Raw genomic sequence first — 21,864 nt, 5'->3', positions numbered from 1 at the left:
ATGGCGTTAGCCTGCGCTAATTTATTTGGCGCAAAACTGCGTTAGCACAGTTTTGCGTCAAAAAGTATAAATATGGCCCTTTACCTCTTGGCTCCTCATGCAGGTTACGACTGTAACAACACAGGCTTAGTCCATACATTTGGAATGTGAAACATATCCACTGTCTGAGCTTTCATTATTACAGGTTCGTGCTTTTATATGACATCACACAATATTTGACTATCATGTTGCATTTTTATGATTTTTCAATGTTGCGTTTTAAAAATACAGGCAATAAAGTTGACATGTAATCTCATTACGTAGGAAGGCAGTGTTTGCAAGGTACTGCAAACAGTTTATTTTGAAAACACCGAAATATTTATAAGTGTTCTGAATACAAATATGATTAAGGAAAATGCACAGCACCTCGTCATATAAGGCATCATAGTAAATACTGATAATCACAATAAGGCACATGGTCAAAGCGTTCTATAAAATACCTAATTACAGCCGAGGAGTTTCTCTTTACCACATAAACATGTAGAACTCAAAGTGATAACTCTCAGGTCTTGAAAACATGTCTGTCCGAAGGCTGCCTGTTTATGCCTGTTTTATTCGACATCACAGACCAATTAGTAGTGTTAAAGATCTTAAGAATGTCCGAGAGCTGCTTCCCGCCGGCCTTGTGCTGGATCAGCACGGTGCTCACTCCAGCTGAAGAGGTTGTGGGGAGTCCGTGTCCAAAGGTCTGCGGAAGAGAAGCTCTGACAGGGATACTTTAGGTCATGTATTGCCCATCTCCAGTGGAAGAACTCCGTTTACGCTGTTGCCGCTCCGATCTCAACACTGTTCTTCTTTGTATCCGCAGAGCGGTCCTATTTACACCCCGCACAAGCTAGACGAGGTTAGCTGCACTAATCTTCGTGAGGAAACACCTCGTGTGCCCTTCAGCTCATGTGTAATCTCACTTGGTCATTGATGATGATCTGTCAACTTCATCCCTGTTTCAATACAAATTGTAAAATAAAACAAATCACATTGTTAGGCAATAATCAGCAATTACATTCAGGATGCTAGGATTCAACACGCTTAATGGATGCTCGCAAACTCACAGAAAGGGTTGCCAGGGAGATGTTATACTTCATTATTAGTATTTTATCATCAGAGGTACAGGCTAGGTAGTCCCTCGGTTTCCCTTGCTTTAACACTACTGGCACTGCTCTTTGTCAGTCATGCCTTACGAATGCCGTATCTGTATTTCTCCTCTCACGCCAGCCTGTAGAGGAACACTCAATGCATCCCATCTACTTGAATCTTTTTTATGTAACAAATATGGCTGCCTTCTTCCACGTATTATCAAATCAATTCATTAATCCCTATTAAAAAAAAAAATGCATCGAAAAAGTGTAGCATTTGCATTAAAACAATAACAGGCTAGCTCTGTAGGTCGACCTGTCATTGCTAAAATATGTGTGAGCATATTTATCAAATATTCACGCAAAGCAGCGAGCCACCACGGTGCAAGGATGCCTACATTGTAGGCAGGGTGTTTTTTGTGCAGGAAGGAATACATTCCTGCACAAAAAATAAATAAAAAAAATAGGCTTTTTTCTATTTCTGTGTGTGCTGCATTCTGCAGAGAAAGAGGGAAAAACATGGAAAAATAAACATTTTCCTTGCTACACCTCCCAGCATTTTGACATATTCCCAGGTCTACTACTAATGGTAAATCTTGAAGTGTGACAAATCCATTGGTGGATTTGTGTGAACACCAACACTCCACCCATGGAACGCCACTCTGGGGCAGAGTAACGCAAGTCAGTGACTTGCACTGGCTTGTGTTCCTCCACATTTACCAAGCCGCACAGGGGACAAAAGGTGGCCTTGCATGGCTTTCTTCGTTTTGCGTTGCCCTTGCTCCCCCTTGCGCGGCATAAGGGCGACGCAGTGCTCTGTAAGGTCACAAGTTCAAATATCATTAGGTATCCTTAACCTTGGTAATACTGATGCATCTTATTTACTGTGCTTAGAAATGGCACATGTGTGGTCTGTGTTCTATATTATATGGGCCAAATATTCCATTCAGCATCTTAGCAGTATACAGCCTTGTATGTGTTAACACACAGCAAGCTGTTATTCCAGCAATTGTTTCTGAACTCGTGCAAAATGAGTGTATTATTATGTTGGCTGGAAAATGTTTCCATAGCCTTGTGAATTCCTCCTAATTCACACTTTCTTAATCTCTTTTAGGAAATTAAAGACTGCACACTGGTCTGGATATGGCACCCAATTGCTACAATAAAACCGACAAGGTAGGCATTGGGCCTAATTCACAGAGGTGTTTGCACTTATACGTTAAGCTTCCAGGTGCAAATAGCTTTTTTTAATGACTGTAAAACAATGTTCCAGCTTGTCACTGGTGAAAAGATCGAGATATTCTTTACAATTCAAAACAAAGGGTGATGGAGTTTAGCAAGAAGGACCAAATCTAATTAATCTAGTAGGACTGTGCCTGCAGGCTATGGGCCTGATTACGACCTTGGCGGATGGGATACTCCATCACAAACATGATGGATATCCTGTCCGCCATATTACGACTTCCATTATATCCTATGGAACTTGTAAAACGGCAGGTGGGATATCCGCCATGTTTGTGATGGAGTATCCCATCCACCAAGGTCGTAATCAGGCCCTATATGTCTGTTGACACTCATGATATATCTGTCAACTTACCTTCTGTAGGCCTTTCGCCCTTTTGTTGTACCCTCGATGGAAAAATAAGAAACTTGAATCCTCACGGCCAATGGAAGATTTTAAATAAAGTTCTCCTGATCTTTCCATAAGGAAATGTCATGGCATTGTTGGAGGTTTGCCTTTCTCTCTCACTCTATCGATCATGGATTGGGGGGGAGACAAGAACTCTGAAGGGCTGAAGGAGTGTATCTGAACTCCAAAGGCACGCAATCATTTTTCACTCAAGAACGCAATGTGCAGAACACTGGGCATGACAGCCAGTGTATGCAGATTTATTTGCTGCATAGAGCACCAAGACGTTAACGAAACTGGGGGTAGTTTCACAGCTACTGATGAAACTTCAGCAGAATCTAGTAAGCAAAGGTATTTTCTTTGGCCATAACTTAGGGTAAATAATTGCGAGGGTGCAGTCCTACACTCCACTCACACTCATTAAGAACTCCTGCTGTTAACAGGGAGTTGACCACGTCACAAATGGTCAAAACATTAAGCAATGCTCAAATAGAGGAAAAGTGTGGCATGGCTTCTCAGACGGACATCTCTGTAAAATAATTTCATATATTTAGAAAGGTTTGATTGAACTGTGATTTTTGAATGGTTTGCCACAACTAAGGAACTAGACAAGGCTGTCTTCGCTGTTTTTTGCCCTCAAGCTTCAACCTCTAGTTTAATGTATTAACACCAACAATTTACCGGCATGGAACTACGGGGAGATGTTTGAGCTGACCATTTTCACTGACATACTGATAATGGGCGGAATTTCCTACTGGAAATCTTTGAGAAACTTCAGAAGTATCAGCATGTGTCTGGCTTTAAGGTAAACATCATACAATATGAAAGACTCAATATTACACTAGGACCCAATGCATTATATTTACTCATGAGATCTACCCCTTCCAGATTGTCTATATAAACAACTAGAATCTGGGGGATCCTTCTGACACCTGTGTTGGAATGCACGTAAGTTATTAATGCTAAGATATTTCAAAATATGGTCAAAACATCTGGCTAGTTGGAGACATCAAATTCTGTCCTGTGAGGGAAGGACAGAAAGATTGGTGCCACTGAGCTTCCAGAGGGAATTTCTGGTGAAGGTTTTGAGATACTATTTGGACTTCATTTTTCATGGAAAAAGGATGAGGGTGGGACTCATCCAATGCATATAACGCCCACTGGAGAGGGCCATGGGGTTCCAGACTTGTCAAAACATCTCCAAGCTCTGCTCTTGAACTATCTCTATGACTGGAACTGTTAACAGACAGAGAATAGCTGGTGCATGATCAACCACATAATGAGTGCAAGGACAAGTTGGGAGGTCCATGGCTACCCAAGATTCAGAGGAACCCCCAACCTATATGCTTCCTCAGTCATAAGGATGATGCCGAGGACTGCCTGAGTGCACATAGTGAACTGACCTCTTTCCATTTCCCTCTTTACTCCACTACAGGTGAACACTGCCTTTACAACAGCCCTTGATACATGGGCCGGTATAACATCGAAGGAGGATGAATATCTGACCTTAAGAGAAATGATTTAGGATAACCCTATGAAAATCTTTGAGCAGGCGAAAGAGATTTTTGTGGTGGGTGAGGGGGAAAGTTTCCAACCGTATCACTGGGTGCAAAATCCACAGGTTAAGATGAGAACTATGAGATGGCTTAACAAATGTGAGAAACTGCTAGGAGGGTGAGACGCATACTATCTCCTGGCTGTGTTGCATGCTCAGTTTGGTAGTGCTTTATATTTTGCTTTATTTCTGCCTCTAAGAAGTCCCATTAGTCTCAGAATGCAGCATACAAGTAAAAAAGCAGTAACAAGGAGTAATAAAGGTATTACGCCAACCTCGGATAGGCACAGCATTTTGGCACAAATCCATGTTTACTGATTTCAGTAACTATGAGTTTCCATCAAAATACCTGGGTGGATGCACTGAAACTCACAGGCTCCATCCATGTAATACCTCCCCAGTGCAAGGTTACCAAATAAGAGCTGCAACACCACCGCAAAATCTTACTAAATCTCGGCTATAGTCTGTAATGTATACCTGCTGTGAGATGTTTCATTAAATGCATTTACAGTATAACAATATTTTATTGTTATTTAATAGTTTTTCCAGCTCATATATATATATATATATACATTCATTAATTTTGACTTTTAGAGAGAGTACAAGTAGCTTTGGATGAAAATGCAAGAGAATTCCCATGCTTCTATTCCCACATTATATCACGGATCACTAGTATGGTTAAGTCTAGAACGCACTTTCTTGCTTATTTTCTCGTTCTTTTTAGAACAGCGATATGAAAGAGATGAGCACCAGCTTGGCCCAGGGCAGCCAGCAGACCGGAGAAATAAAAGCATTGAACAGGTGTGCATTTGTGAGAGGAAGGTTCAATTTCTGGCAAGATTACGGTGCGAATGTAGATACTAAATAGGGCTAGAGAAGAAGGGATTCCATCAGACTGCAACTTAATAAGCTGTCAATGTTCTTATTATTCACATGTTGTACCTTTATATTGATCACTATATTTTAATTTCAGTAACTACACGTGAACACTGACTGGGAGACAAACAAACAATTCTGGATCACGCCTCAAGCTGCATGGTGCCAGGCAATCAGCATAACAAGGATAGGAATGGCAGTAATGAGAGATGTAGGGACCAAAATAGAACATTGATTTTTATCCCACTTTATGATTCCTATGAGACACATGATTGGTTCTGGCTGCTCTGGAAAAGAGGGAAGCAGCTAAAGGCACGTTGAGGATGAATAGGAATTATTTACGAATTATTTTGGGTTTAAAGAGCAAAGGCATGATTAGTCTTCACATTCTGCACCTTCTATCAAGAAGTCCTTTGCCAGATCAGCAATATTACATTTTATGTTTATATCTGTAGTTGCTTTTGCATCATTGAAAGACCAGAAAGTGACCATCACCCCTAATCCTTGACATTATCAGGGGGCATTAGCTGTAGTGTTGTAACTGTGATGCGGTGCAGCGTTTGGATGCTGTTGGGGGAGAAGAGCTAATAAACGCTATTGAATGTTTTTTTGGTGGTCGCTGTTGATTTCAGATTATGGACTATAGCCAAATCGGCAACTAACATTTTGGATGGCTTTCAGTATTTATGTGGATCTCTTATATGCATTGTTTAGTGTTGGCAAATAAATGGCTGCAAAACTTAGAGGTTACTGAGGAAAAAATAAACTGTGGGACGAAAGAAACTATTTTTTCCCCAAAAATGGGTTCAGGTTCATAATGTAGTGGAAACCAAAGATTTTTTAAGAATTGAGAAAATTAGCAGAGACTTGTCACACACTAGAGTACAAAATACATTTTATTGAAAGATTCGATGAAGCATTTCATTGCAGACTTTGGTTCTTGAGTAGTATGAATATGCAATTGGGAGCTGAATCATTTGTGAGTCCTTGGTCAGGATAGAATACCCATATTTTTGTTTGAAGATAATTATATTTATAGAACCCAGGTTGTAGCACTACTTTATAAAGTAGCGTGGAATTCCGGTTTAGCCAGAGTCGTGGAAAGGATCGCATTCTTGTCCCCATGTACAAGAAAGGTGATCACACTGAACTTCTGAATGAAAGTTTTGCAGAACTCTGATGCTAAAATGTTTGTGAAAATAATCTGGGCAGACCCTCAGGCTTGGCTGGGTGGTGCACACCTCTTACCAATAATTCAGATGAGCTTCTGGAACAGAAAAGTGATCCTGGACAACATTATGTCCATAGCCCTGAAGATCACCAAATTGCTTACCTCCAAGTTACTGTTACATGCATGTTTTGTAGACTGTGCATCGTCCTCAGCCGTGGTGGCATGTGCTGAGGACAGAAGCGTTCTGTCCTTGCAGCGACCCACGGGGTAAGCGCTGGCACTCTCCCTATGTGCTGCCCCTTTATCCCCCACACCACCACCACCACCACCACCAATAGCAGCGGAAGCGCCTTTGCTGTCAACTCCAATGCCCCGTCGGCAATTTCTGGCTATTTATGAGATGGAAAGCTATGTATCAATGGTTTGCAACTGCATTCATGGTCGCAAATCAATGATCAGTTACTGACCCTCAGCTTAGGGTGATAAGTAATTTGCAAAATGGATGCTATTCCTTTAGGACAGATTGCCCTTTCGGAATTGTGCTGTGGCCTCAAATGGAGCAAGCAGCGGTCCACTGCCTGCTTTCCCAATGTCTTCCCAAGCAGAAAACATTTTTTTTAAAGCAACAAATATGCCTTTAGTTGGCAAAATGTATTCCATTTGGGAATGGAAATGTGGGGACTGAGGCCTACTGTCCATAGCAGGCCTCCAGCTCTGCATTTGCAGTCAATCACAAAGGGTACAAATTGAGACCTGCCTAATTAATATTCATTAGCAAAAAGGATAGATAAGGGACAGAATACTGAACAAATCAAACATTCACCCCAGTCACAGTTCTGGGTTTAGTCCATTGTTTTCTTTGCTCACCATGCCACCCCAGTATGGTCAGTCTTGACCCTGCTCCCCATGGGAACAGTGCAGCCCAAGCTGCCAGGCCAGGTCCTCCCTGGAATGGAAACAAGCATCCTGCGACCGGTTTCAGCCAGGCTAGCTTGAATCCAGTGGCACAGTGAGCACAGGACCCAATTATATATAGAGACCCACTGAATCCAAATCCGCTTTTGTCCTGTTCCAGCAGAAACAATCCATCCCAAACTGTCAAGCTGTCTCCCCTCCAGATGGGAACACAAGCAACCCCAGACTGGTTTCAACATACTGGAGCAGGGCCGAGACTGATTTGCAAATGGCCGAGTAATCTGAGGTGGAATGGTGGGAAAACATGATTGACTGGGATGCTACACTGAGTAATCACCAGTGGCTGTGATTAATTCAAGCATTCCCTCACTTTGTTATATTTTTCATTGTGATGTCCTAAGTGCAGTGAACATTCTCAGAATTGCGTCCCGTGTTCACTGTGCCACAGGAACCAAGCTGCACCCAAGTGAAGAAGCCCAGTTAGGCTGAAACCGACCCTGAGTTGCTTGTGTTCCAGTTCAGAGAGGACCTAGTTTGGCAGTTTAGGGTGGACACTTCCTATTGGAGAAGGACCAAGACTGATTTGCACATGGCTGGGTCAAATCAGAGATGGCATTGTGGGGAAAAACACAATGGACTTGGATGCAACCCTGCATAATTACCAGTGGCTGAGATTCATTCAAGCATCCCATCAATCTCTTTTTTGTATTCTTCTCATTGTTCCCAGATAGGAGACATTGGTGGTAAAACACTGGTGGCACGATGCACATCACTTAAAATAAGAGCATTGAAGCATAACCATTCAAGTGCAAGGAAGCAAAGAACAGAGATTCAAAAGACCTTACATTAGGTAGTTGCTGAGTCTGAAGTGAGCAAGGTCCAATCAAAACAGATGCGTACTTATATGAGGTGAAGGCATGTGTCTGTGTATGACGAAATCCTGCCTGCTTCACTAGGTAGAGCTTTACATAACATGCATTTTTAGAGGGCATGTTCACAATTTGGGGTTAGATTGGCACTGAATAACAGATGTTTACTGCTACCCAACTCAATGGTATTCACTTTATTGATCTAAGACTGCTGAAAAAGTGAATAATCTGACTAGTCCCGCCCGGACTTCAGTCTGTCATCATGAGGTCAAACATAGATTCATGAAGTGGATGCATTAGTCCACTGAGCCCCAGGACCAGGCTAGGCCCAGCTACCCACAGGTTAAGACCGGCAAAGAGACAGGATCACTGAACTTACCTAGTTTCTAGATCAGTTGTAAGCTGTTTCTGAGACACTGAGGACCCAGTTTGACGTGACTTACTGTTGTAGTGCTCTTGTAGTACTCCTGAATACCAGAAGTCCTTCTGACCTACTACTGACATTCATGAGTAAGCCACAACACCACATGACCTTGGTGAATCATGCCATTATTTTTTGCTTTGTCAAACTAATTCCTAATAAAAAGCATGACTTAAGAAAGAGAAAAATGAGGTGTTTAATGAGACACCCTATAAATACAATACATTTAAAATAGTTTATCAAACACAGAAACCAAGGACTTTCACAACATATTGGGTGGTTTTAACTGATCAAATGAAGTCACAGAACCAACAGTGTGTTCCCTTTGATGGCTTCCTATAGTGAAGATAAATATCTGTTATTTAAATGAAAAACAAATGTAACAAATACAAATGCCAATTACATTCATTGTGATGCCATCGTTATGTTTTAGATGGATTAGAATGCCACCCAGGGTAATTACCCGTTGCTGTGATTAATTCACATATTCCACTCATCACTGCACCCCCTATTGTGCTGTGAGATCCACTAAAGATCTTTGACAAGAGTAGGCAACGGTACAAAATCCTTTTATTAAGTTAAATGGTAAATAAGGCCCCACCTACACCAGAAGCTACAGACAGATCAGCTCAGTACAGTCTCCCCGATCAGAATGCCTTCCTCATTACATTCTCACCACTCCAGGGATGATGCTGTGGTTACAGAACAAAACACATACACACCTTGGAAACTTAGGATATCATGATCAATTCCAGCTTCAAACTAAGGTTTATGTACCTCACAAGAAACAACCACTATGTAGGCGTGAAAAAAACCGGATGTAGAGGTGCAGGTGATCACTAAGGGTTCCATTTCTTGGGAATTTCCAGTACTTTTACTTACTTGGCTACATGCACGTAACTTGAGTTACTCCGTCTTCCTGCTCAAACTGTCCATCATCTAGTTCTCTTAGCACACTGTCATTGCAACTGAAACCTGAAAAATGTCCATACTGTGTGGGCTCCTCTTTAGCCCAGCACTGTCTAGAAGGAGCCATTCGGACCTCATCTGATGATGGCCTTTCTGGAGTTCTACTAGAAATGGTGTGTGAACCAACATTTCTGTTTGATGCTTTGCTTTTTTCTTCCCCTCCTGTGTGTTTTGCAGGTTTCTTCTGTAATACAAACACAGGCAAATCAAGCTCCAGAGCAATGTACCACATATATTCATCTAAAGGGTTAAATCATTTATACGGGTTTATTCACTTATGGCAATCCTTTTCCACAGTTTTGCATGACTGAATTTAAATCATACAATCCATAAGTGTGGAGATCTTACCATTCACATCTGTACAACGTGTACCTTACCCATCATTGTTAGAAAATGATAAACATCTGTAATACAACGTTTAAGCACAACTACAACAGGGGTAGGACACTGTTATTGAAGTATCCCAGACAGAGACTGTCGAATGAACTGCCAAACCTGGAATGAGCCCTAGCACCATTGTCTATATGGTAACGCTTGTTGAGTGAACGAACAGAAGCCTGGTTTGCAGCTTTAAACCTTTCTATCACATATGTTTCTGAAAGTGATGAATGCACTTCTGTCATATTAAAATGAAGCCTATACTCTTCTGGTGCAGCATCTTTGGGGGCACATAGCATCAAGGGATACGGTGCGCAATGCACAGGGATACTGCCTCTTTAGTGGCCGTTGTTCATGAACTGCTTTGTACGGTAAATACAAGAACTGTTCTACTTTGATTTCAAATAAGATGACCCTTTAGGTTTACCATTTGTGATGCACTCGTTGCAAGTTACATGAGCGGGTCTAGGTAGAAAAATCTGAAGGAATTAAAATTAGGAAATCACACAGTACGATAGTGGGAAGTATTACTGAGAACCAAAGGAAGTCGGCACAGAATACCTGCATGTCAATAAACCTTGACACATTAGTAACATTTCTCGCCGAGTAGATGGACATACAACACTTAAGGGCATATTTATGGGCCCCTTTTCCCACATTAGCGTAATTTTTTTAAAATGCTAATGCGGTGTTAGGTTGGCAGAAATGCTGCGCCATATTTACAAAGTTGAGCAATGCACACATCGCGCACTTTGCAAACCCTTGTGCCACATTATGCCTGCGCCAAGCATAATGTATGCAAGGAGGGCGTTAGAGAATTAGGAGGCCCAAAAAATAGCGCAGTAGAAATTGTTAGATTCCACAGCGCCATCTTTAGCGTCATTTGTAACGGCATGCCCAAGGCAGGCATTAAAATGACGCTCCCATTGTTTTCAATGGGCCTCCTTTCATTTTGCAGGATTAGGGTCAACATTTTTGGTGCTAGTCCTACAAAGCACCAAACTAGCATCAAAATTAATGACACCAGTTCCCTAACGTGCGCCATGGTGCACCATATCATAAATACGGAGCACAAATGGTGGCGTTAGGGGGGGGGCGCAAGAAAAGTTGCACATCATGACATGATGCGCCACTTTTCATAAATCTGGCCCTAAGGCCCTAACCCAAGACTGTTGGAAAAAGTGAAAAATCTGCAGCAACAGAATTTCCAGAACAATTCACACTATTGTAAATTAACAGCAGGTTCTAAAGGCTTTTAATGCAACTGAGGAAAGGTTAAACACTGTTGTAATAAAGTATCCATTTAGCATTAAATATGCATGTGTAAAAAAAAAAAATGGAAACACCATCAAAGTTGTTAAAAGTATTACAACCATTCCAGTAGCTATCTTAAATGGATTTCACCACTGAATTGTACACAGAAAATTAGAATCAGTTGTAAGAAAGTGGTAAATCCGACTAGGCTACCAGGAACAGTTGTCTCCCTGCACTATAACAGCAAATTAAACTGCGTACAAGCCACTCATCATGGGTGCATCTGCAGCTCATAGTACTGACTTGGAGGAAACACTTCGTATTGGTGGCCAATAGAAGGACCAGAAATTGCAGAAGCAATAACAAATGGGGTTGGAAGAAGCAGCTAAGAGGATGTACCACGCAATACTCAAACAGCAGAGTATAGGTGTTTCAAACGTTCTCCTGGCATACAGCTCTGCTATGGATAGGTTCATGTCCATACTATCCCTGTCAGTCACAGATGCCCTTCGCAGACACGTGGAAAGTCACTTGTGTACGTTTTAAAGCAGATCCACACACTATCAATGAAATGACATCTGAATCTACATTGGTGCCAACTTCCCAATATACTGATGCCACACAGGACAAGACCAAGGTGTGCAGAAGTAAGAAAACATGCTTGTTTAATTACTTCCATACATTCAGTTGGTAGTTGTAGATACCCAAACTCTACGACTTCAGGAGCCAAATCGCTAGATTGAGTATGTTGGGATTTGGATGCCTGATCAGTTTGTTTTGTGTTAACAGATCTGGTCTGTTTGGGAGTTTGACATGTGGTACTACTGACAGGTTTAATAGTGTTGTGTACCAGGGTTGACATGCCCATGTTGGCGCTATGAGTATGAGACTGAGTTTGTTTTGATGTAGCTTGTTCACTAGAAATGGAATGAGCGGTAGAGGGGGGAAAGCGTAAGCAAATATCCCTGCGCAATGGAGCCGAAGAGGAGGAGTCACTCGATCCCGTGACTCGAAAACACTTCTTCGAAGAAAAACAACTTGTAACACTCCGAGCCCAACACTAGATAGCAGACTATGCATAGCATGTGTATCTGCAGTTACACATGCCATCGAACATATATATATATATATATATATATATATATATTTTTTTTTTCTTTCTTTCTTTCCTTCTTTATTGGAAAAGATTGCCCTACAGCTAAATCACTGTGCTGCGCCGTAGTCAGGCAATGCTGGGAGAACGTATGCCTGTTTCCCATGTTGCAGCATGGCATATACTCTTGATAGGCACTCTAGCAAACAGGGCTGTAGATGTTAAGACTGCCCTGGTCGAGTGTGACATGCCATTTTCTCTTAAAGGCCGACTGGTCTTAGTGGGGCAGAACTGAATGGGTGCTGAGATCTACCTGGCTCGGGAGGCTTTAGAAACAGGACCTCCCTGGTTGTAGTTTCCATATGCCACATTTATATATTTGGTCCATAGTACGTAGATGCTGTGTGTGATGCAAACAGAATTTAAAGCACCTTTTAACATCAAGGGTTTGCAAAGTTTGCTCTGCATATGTGTGTGGATCTGGGAAAAAAGTCTTGAGAACAACAGGTTTGTTGAAATGGAAAGTTGATGGCACTTTAGCAACGAACTTTGGGTTTGTACAGAGAATCACAGTATTATTTTTTGAATTGCAAGAAAGGTTCTTTTATTGTGAAAGCCTGAAGTTCGTTTACCCTCCTAGAGGAAGTGAGTGTATGTGTACAATGTATTGTGTACCAGAGTGTCCCCATCCATGTCTGACTCACTTGTGTCCCCCAACATATGCATGTCATTGTGATTTAAAAAAATTACTGTGACATGTATATGTCTGCAGTGCCTCCGACGTCCAGTGCAGTGCCCACCCAACATACCCTGGCAATGTGGTGGACCTTCGAGTCCAGTGACACAGTGAGAAGAGAGAGGTTGGGGGGGCGAGGGGGGGTGGTTTGTTGGAGTGTCTGGGGGGTGTTTTCTGTTTTCACTGTGGGTCTGTGGCAACAGTGATGGCAGGTGTTGTCCATTCCTGTCCAGTCGAAGACGGGGTGAAATGGGAAAAAAGTTGTTTTCATCCCCATCCCTGTCCCTCCTCCCATTCCACCAACTCAGACTTGGAGGACGGACTGCCACTTTTTTCTTGGCAGTAGTGCACATCCAAATATCCATGTCGGGAGGGTTGTCTGGGGTTCCACCGCCAGCCATTTTTCCCTATTGCGCCGTTGACGCGGGCAGTGTTTCTTGACAAAGATGGCGGTTCAAATGCAGACTCTCATCTATGGGACCAGAAATACGGCTGGCAGACCGTCATGGCGGTGGACGGGTTTCCAGTCAACAGCAGGACCATTACAGACAACATCTAAATCAGGCCCGAGTCTGGTTTTGGGTGTCCTACCAGAAATGCTGGAGAATCTTCAGGGGCCTTATACTTTTTGTCAATTCTCAGACCACAGTCACTGCAGCAGGGGTTTTCATTATTTCAATCACTCCCTCCCAGATGTAGTCAACTATAGGGATTGCTTTCACTGACTTTCTTGACTGTTCCTTAAAGTCATACAGGGAGCAGTCTGATTTCTTCACTGTGATCAGGAGCTGAAAACGTGTAGCCGCTCTTTCCATTAAAGTATGACAAAGTATGAAAACCACCAATATCCCCTGGTGGAGAATCTATTGGTTGAGGTGCTGGAGGAGAAGGTGTGGGGATGAGACAGTCATCCCACTCTTTGGCCACTGATAGAGTGTCCTGAATTTCACCCTTTTTTCTCTCATCTTCTGAAGAAGATGGGTAATTTCTGGGAGGCATGGCAATGCTCGATATTGGTGTCACTCTAGGTGCAGGTGGCGGCATAGAATATGTTGATCCAGGTGCTGGAGGTGGCAGAACACATAGGTGAGGGTGTTGTCTCTGCAGGTGTAGGAAAACATTTGTAGTAAACCTGCAACATGCCTTTCAGGTCTTGTACCAGGGCTACAAGTACTTGAATCATTGTTTCAGGTGCAGCAAGTGCAGCGAAAGGATGGATGTGCCCCATATTTTGTCATGGTTTTTCCACATATTGTGGTCGGTGGTATATTTGCTGATAATATTCATCCTCATTCTGGTATTTCACATTCGGCTGAGATGGGCTCTGAGCTGGTCGAAAATGGCCATCATCATCATCAGACTCCTCCAAATCTAATAAATGACTGGGCGGTAAAGGAGGCACCTTACTAGAGGAGGTGTGCTCTGGATGTAGTTTGTCCTTTGCAAGTTGTCTCACTGATGGTGTTGTCGACGAGGTCAAGTCCGTTTGAGGATTAACACTGGAGGCTCCTTTGGTCTCGCTGACGAGGTCTTCGACTATGGTGTGGTCATAGACAGCGGTGGCGTGGCCGCCAACGGTGTCATTATCGTTGCCATCAACAAGGTGGTCGTCATTGACGGTTTGGATGTAGACAAGGTGTCTGTTGCTGTCATCGTATTGGTTTTCATCTGCGCAGATGATAATTTAAACTGTGTTGCTATCGCCAACAAGGGTTTCACAGACAGTTTACATTTATCGAGGCAGGATCTGAGAACAATTTGAAGGCTTCAAGCTGAGGATGGAGTGAAGGGCTCAGACTCATGGTGTGTCTTTTTAAAGGCTTATCCCCCTCTACGGACCCTTGTGACCTTTCCCTCTTCTTAGATTTTCCTGTGAGGTGATAGAGTGCTCACTGTCTTCCTCCTCCGAGACAACAGCGGTTTTTGCCTTGAGCTTTTGTAGCCATAATAATAATCATCCCTCCCTATTCTTGAGAGTTTTAGAAGAAAACGTTCTGCAAATTTTTTAGTCTTTTACCTTGTAACAGGATGACAGCAATATATGTAGTCTTTATGAGGATCTTCCGAATGCAGCCTTTTCTTTCCACAGGTCCGACAGGGTCTAAACAGTCCCTTCCGCCAAGGTTCTGACATGTTGGGAAAGCAGAAGTAATTTGGGTATACCAAATCTGAGTAAAAGGCTGAAGAACTGAGCACAGCAGCGCAGAGCTCAGGAAGACTCCCTCTCACATGACGTGCGGTAGAAGATCTGAGGGAAGGTACCTCTGTTGTGAGTGTTCTAAAGGGTGCTATCGCCTGATGGCCAGAGTTTGGTTCTTTATAAATGATGTAGATAAGCTGTTAAAGTCAATGTATTTTGCTAGTGTAAGCTATGTATGTTATTTTCACTGCTTTAGAATATACTGTGGGACTCCCACCTCGATGACGGGGATGAGTCAAGCATGTGAATCTATGAAAGATCCAATACTGGAGACTTTTATATCCTTACAGGGTACCCCTGACAGCCACCTTTGATCCATCATAAACGCCACAGGAAGAACACCCCTGTGTGTGCCTTTGGCCTACTAGGATCAGATTTCTTTAGTTTGCCTGTCAGTGGTGTAGTATCAGTAGATCCTCCAGTCCTGTGATGTATCCTACATGATATCACCACAGGCGCGGCCCGCCCCCCCCCGCCCACCTTTTGCCCCTCATGAAGAGTGTCTGTCAGGCTGAACAAATGTCAGCCTGACAGATACTCTTCAGCTCAGTCAGCTTGGAGTGAGACATGTGCGATTTGCGCAGACTCCTGCCTGCCTGAGCTCAACTTTGCTGGACTGAGGAGGCCACAGCTCCTATGGACGTAACCTCCTCGGCTCAGCAAAGGTGCCTCGAGGCCCTCCCCTGGGTGACGAGGAAAGCGTCACCAATTGACTTTGACCTGGGCGCTTCAGGTTTAATCCCTTGTCACAGAGTGGGGTGGGGTTAGCATTCTCACTGACCCGATCCCTCTCTGTGACGAGGCTGGGACTGCTGCTTCCCTAAATGGCTGACCTAAGGGCAGCCAATGAGGGAAGGCAGCAGTCCCAACCCTCCTGGGACCTCGAGGCTGAAGGTTTAAGTGTGTGTGTGTGTGATGTTTTAAAATGAATGTTTGGTGCGTGCATGCATGTTTGAATGTTGTTAATGGATGTGCGTGCATGTGTCAAAGAATGAGTGTGTGTGAACTTTTAAAATGAATGTTTGGTGCGTGCATGCATGTTTGAATGTTATGAGTGTTGTTAATGGATGTGCGAGCGTGCGTGTCTGTAAAAGAATGAGTGTGTGTGTGTGATTCCACCCCACCACCCCCCAAAGCTGCTGGCCGCCATTGCTTCATCATCAAACTCAATGTGCCTATAAAAGACAACAAGCACTGGCACAGCCAGTAGTTCTTGCCTTTTGGGACTTTCTAAGTATTTAGCCATGCAACACATCATACTGGGTGCTAAAACATCTACTGTTCTTTAACGTGGAAGCGTTGACACTAAAAGGCACATTATAGCACTGAATTGAGAATTACGTATTTAAAGTGTTACTCTGAACTCACATATCTGGAAGTGCTTTCATATGTGATAATGAAGAAAAGCGTTGGCAAAGCCAATAGGTTTTTGCCTATGCAAGAGCTATTGGCTTTGCCAACATTTTTTAGCCATGTTGTACAGTGTCATGTCTGCTGTTCTGCATTGCTAAACGTTAGTGGTGTGGCGTAGAGTAGCGCAGAGTAGGGTGAAGTAGAGTGGTGTAGAGCGGTGCAGAGCATAGTGGTGTAGATTGGGGAATGGCATAGAGTGAAGTGGTGAAGAGTGGAACGGAGTGGTGTAGAGTGCAATGGCGTGGCATAGAGTAGAGTGATGCAGAGTGGAGTGGTGTAAAGTACAGTGGAGTGTAGTAGAGTATCATGGCATAGAGAGGAGTGGGTAAAGTCGAGTGGCATTAAGTGGCGTGAATGGAGTGGAGTGGAGTATAGCAGAGTGGCATTGTGTGGAGTGAAATTCCAACCGCTTGCTCTCTAATGAAAGGTCACCTGTAGGGAATTATGTGACTTGGCTGGGCGCTCTAGCCAATCCTAACGCTGTTCTGAGCAGCGTCAGGATTGGCCTCAGGACAGGCTGGGAGCCTGCGCCAGCCTGCAGAGTCCATAAAAGAGTAGCAGTGCAGCAGCGGAGCAGGTAAGTTTTGATTTTTTAATTTTTTTAAATTTAAAATGACATGATTTTGTCCCCACCCCACGCCCGCTCCTTTACCACGCAGCACGCCACGACTGAAAGCCAGCAATAGCAAATTGCCTGCTACTGTCCATGCCAACCTTGTAGAATTCAACATGTGAATTTAGCAAGCAACAATGATAAACCCACGCCTAACAGAAGAAAGCTTAATTGTTAATAATGTAGTCATAAAACCATTGTTCCAAATATAAAAGATGGGCTGCCAGAACGTGACCCCAACCGTATGGCCTTTGACACGTGACCGAAGCTCAAAAAAACCTGCACACTGGAATACTGGAGAATGTTATTGTCCTCAGAAGAGATCAGAGAAAGTTAAACATGGTTTGTGAACTGCTCACAAGAAAAAGAGTAGAACCTGAAACTGCAAGTACCATAATCCCAGGCAAAAAAAATGTAGGGAAAACAGCGCACGCCTGTTTAGACTCCTATGTGGCAGAGATACAAAAAATGAGAAAGCAGAATTATTTGAATCTGGTCACACAAAAGTCGTTCTATCTCTAATGTAACTGGGGCTCAAAAACAAAAAATAATTAAACTCTGCACCTCTCAAGCGGTATAAAAGTTAATTAACTGCACTTGCATAATTCCTATTACGAATTTCTAAAGCTAACCCTCGCCCTCCTAAGTGGTGTAAGTGATTACTCTCAGAGTCCATGGCTTTGGATGGTGGTATTACTATAAAAAAAAAGTAACTGGTGATACCTTGAGGAGGACAATAAATATGTGTCAACGCATGCTAAGTCGGGGCAGCAGACCCCTTCATGACAGTCCCATCCCTCCCTCCAAGTGTCCTGACCATTCACAGCCACTAAATTCAGAAGATGCTGCAGGTCACCAAGGGGTTCTGCATATTTTAAAAGGTCACAAGCCTCAGAGGGACCCTCCCTTTATTTAAATTTCTTTAAAGAAAAATACAGGGCGCAGGTCTTCTTTTGAGTGACGTTTCATGCATTAAATCCTTTCTGTAGATTGACAGTATAGGGATTTAAAAACAACACAAGTGTGATGACTTCCTTCAATATTTATTGCATGTTTTTATATTATAATGCTTTTTATAGATACATTTATTGTTATATAGATTATTTGAACTGTTAATACTAGGGTTACAGTTTACTAACCCTATCCTATGAAGAAATATGTAGTACCCTTAAAGTTAATCATTTACAAATGTCATGTAGCGGTATTAGAGTTTTAGCAAGCATATACATTTGTCAAGATAAGAAAGCAACAGGATATTAACAGAGTAGGTTAGTTTGCAGCTCAGCAGAGGTCAAGTAACAACTATAACTGTCTTCCAGAAGTGACGGTAAAGTTATGGAGCTTGAGGAAATTATCCAAATTATAGGGGTCACCAGTTGAGGTTTGGACCAGTTGTTCCTCAAAATCAACAGTTTTATGGGAGAAAAGTAAGTGAACACACCCAAAATTAAATTTTAAGATGATGCATTTTGGTTCTTGAAATGTGATTGCTAATTCAGAGTGACTTCTTTAAATGTTTTTTCAACAGTTAAGGTTGTTTTAGATCAATTTATCCAGGTTCTTTAATACGAAGATTTAAGAAAACAGATGACACGTGTTTTGCCCCTTACATGGCTGAGAGCGATCAGATGCCAAGTACCTTTCAGGATTTAGTGCGGGAAATGCAGTGTAAGTCAGACTCGATGTAAAACGGTGAGTGAATCTTCTGAAAAAGAATAATGACAAATCGTAGCTCGTACACCTGGGCTTTAATAATCTTAAAATAAATCCCGGGATTGTCTTGAAGTAGCATTATATGAACGATCAGATCTAGTGCCCGCCCACTAGTAGGGAGCTGAGATTTGCTGCTCCTAAAGCATCTCAATGACGCAAACAAACATACTTTTGACAGGCCAACACCGTAACGAAATGCACCATGTATTTGTAAAAGTGTAATTATGGCCTGACCTAATGGAATTCTTTATTTCCAAATCTTTTGAGAACATGATTTATCTTGTATGTGATCCTTTCAACATACATTTGTATATTCTTACTGTGTATATAATCTTGACATATTCAGGATTGATTGGGTTTATTTTTATATTCAGATGTATTCATATTGAAACTGCAACTTGAATACCAACTGGACTGTATATGAGAATTAGTCCTACATATTATAACCGAAGGTACCTTATTTCCTATTTTCATTTACTAAAACTCAGCATCTTCTGTTGCTGCGCATGTGGATAAGGGCCTATGCTCTATAGCTCCTCTGATCATGTTACCTCAGAACAACCCTGCCATAAAATAAATCACTCCTTGGGCACCTACCCTTGGCCTTTCTTTCAACACGCCAGCAAAGTAAATTATTCTCACTCTTACTCGTTATTCAGCAGTTTATATTATATTATATTTTCCTTTTCCTGTGAGCGTTCTCCAAACAGGAGAGAATGTATTCTTAGCATTATCTTTATTCCTTCTCACAGTAAAATTGGGACAAAACTCTGTACTATTGGCCATCTCTGGATAAGATTATGTTCTTCTTTATTATTTAACGCATCACTGGGTGTCTATTTCCTCACTTTTTCATTCCTCATCTTGTCACTTTGGGTGACGGTCATACTCTCCCACAGGTTCTAAAGGCTCATTAGTTATTTATGCCATTTATCTTTACAGCCTTGAGAAAGCCCTAAGGTTCTCAGCTGGGGCGAAACACGCGTCAGCTGTTTTCATAAATCTTCGGATTAAAGAACCTGAATAAATTGAGCTAAAACAACCTTAACTGTTGACATTTGGAGAAGTCACAGGTGCTTCATCTTAAAATATAATTCTTGGTGTGATCACCTTACTTTACTCCATAAAGCTATATATTTGGGTGTTCACATATACCTAACTCCCTCATTCCATTCTGGATAGGGCTGAAATGTACTCTTTCCGAAGATAAAAGGTCAATTGTCTATGGAGAGAGAAGGTTGGAATTTCCTCTTAGTAAGCACATGAGCAAATCCCTTTCAGATGAGAAAAGGAAGGGAACACCTCCAAAATTGGTGTGGACGTAGTGAAAGACGTTTCTGCATCGAAACAAATATTTTCTTGTGGAGAAATAAAAAATAAAAATTAGCTAAAGGGGCTGACTTGCACATAAAATTCGCAACTATTTCCCATATTATGTCTTGTAAACTGTGACTTGTAGCTTTGTATCACCCATAAAGCAATACATGAAACAGGACTCTTCTTCATCAGGAATAAAATCACCAAATACATTCAACGAAGGATACTCCGCTCCATATGGCAGCTCACCTCAAAACCCCAGCATACAAGAAAGAAAACATGGGTGGTACATCTTTCTCTGTTCAAGCAGCCAAACTATGGTATTCATTACTCCCAAACATAAGATCCACGGATAACTATCTTACCTTCAGAAGACTACTCAAGAGGTGGCTCTTTCCTACATAACCACCATACTCAAACACAAATGTACAGCATATCCCTGTGTATGTATACAGTTATAATTTGATTATATGTATGAAGTTAGATAGAAATATTCCTGCAGACGAAGCATTTTTTGTTTTGCTTATAACTTTGGCACCGTTTGATGAATCCTCACCAAATGTTCAAAACGTATACACAAATTAGTTTAGCTGATGGCTGGAAACTTTCTGGATGATTCATCAAGCAAGGGCTGAGAAAAAGTGGAGGTCCCAGAACATTTGTTCCCCATGTTAGCTCTATGGGTATTTTGCACTTTTTGAGCATGACTACAGTCTGAACTGCTGAACAGATTTACACCAAATTTTCCAGAAAGGTAGATCTTGGTCCAGAAAGATCTCTTTTTGTTGTTTGGTGTAAATCTGTCCAGTAGTTTTGGAGTAAGAAAATAAAATATAGATATCTAGGTAAGCGGATGCTCCGCGAATCCGTAGATATCCGTGGACCTGGAGCCCAATGGAAAAAAAACCTCACACACAATACCCCGTATATATATATACTGTATCACTCCTTTCTTCACCCTCTGCGGGAAAACAATCTAACAATGGAGTCGATGCTCATGCGCAATGGAACCGAGAGGAGGAGTCACTAGATCCCGTGACTCCGAAAAGACTTCTTCGAAGAAAGACAACTTGTAACAATCCGAGCCCAACACTAGATGTCGGAATGGATATACATAGCATGTGTATCTGCAGCTACACATGCCATCGAACATATATATATAAGAAACTTATGGATCTGTCTCTGTGTTATTTTATCTATCACAATATGTAAATATGATCATAACATTTGTATCTACAAGTGCTTCACTATAGAAATGTTAAGGAAAATATAAAAATAAATAAATGTTTTAAATAAAAATACACAAATAAATTAGCTTCACGTACAGCAGCACTTGAAAGGCTGAGTTCCTAACTATCTGCTCACACATTTGCATATAGGACTTTATGCAATACAACTTTAATATCTCAATATATTATCTTCCTTACACGTGTATACCCTTTCGATGTAATTATGTATCTATATATTTATCACTTTACGCCTACTGTAGAAGAGAAAAAAATAATAACCTTCAACTCTCTCAAAAGCACTACTTTATTTCTCATCCTATCCCTCTCTCAATACATCCTCTACCTCCACTCTATAACTCATCCCAAACCTCATTCTACTACTAGGATCTCCCAAATA

General features: G+C 41.9%; 1 protein-coding gene across 4 annotated transcripts in view; it reads right to left on the bottom strand.

Annotated features, from left to right (window-relative positions):
* Positions 1-295: 295 nt before the first annotated feature.
* The window catches only part of RFTN2 (raftlin family member 2), a 478,219-nt gene continuing 456,650 nt past the window's right edge, over positions 296-21,864 (bottom strand). For all 4 annotated transcript variants that reach the window (XM_069225820.1, XM_069225818.1, XM_069225822.1 and 1 more), the window contains 2 exons: positions 9,435-9,705; positions 296-980 (listed from right to left, as the gene is read on the bottom strand). In XM_069225820.1, coding sequence (XP_069081921.1) covers positions 9,439-9,705 — 267 coding nt within the window. In that variant the 3' untranslated portion in view covers positions 296-980; positions 9,435-9,438. The remainder of the gene's footprint in view (positions 981-9,434; positions 9,706-21,864) is intronic.

Source organism: Pleurodeles waltl, chromosome 3_1 (genome assembly GCF_031143425.1).
Source record: "Pleurodeles waltl isolate 20211129_DDA chromosome 3_1, aPleWal1.hap1.20221129, whole genome shotgun sequence".
Classification (NCBI taxonomy): Eukaryota; Metazoa; Chordata; class Amphibia; order Caudata; family Salamandridae; genus Pleurodeles; species Pleurodeles waltl.
The sequence above is the reverse complement of the archived record's forward strand: the minus strand, read 5'-3'. Positions and strand labels throughout refer to the sequence as shown.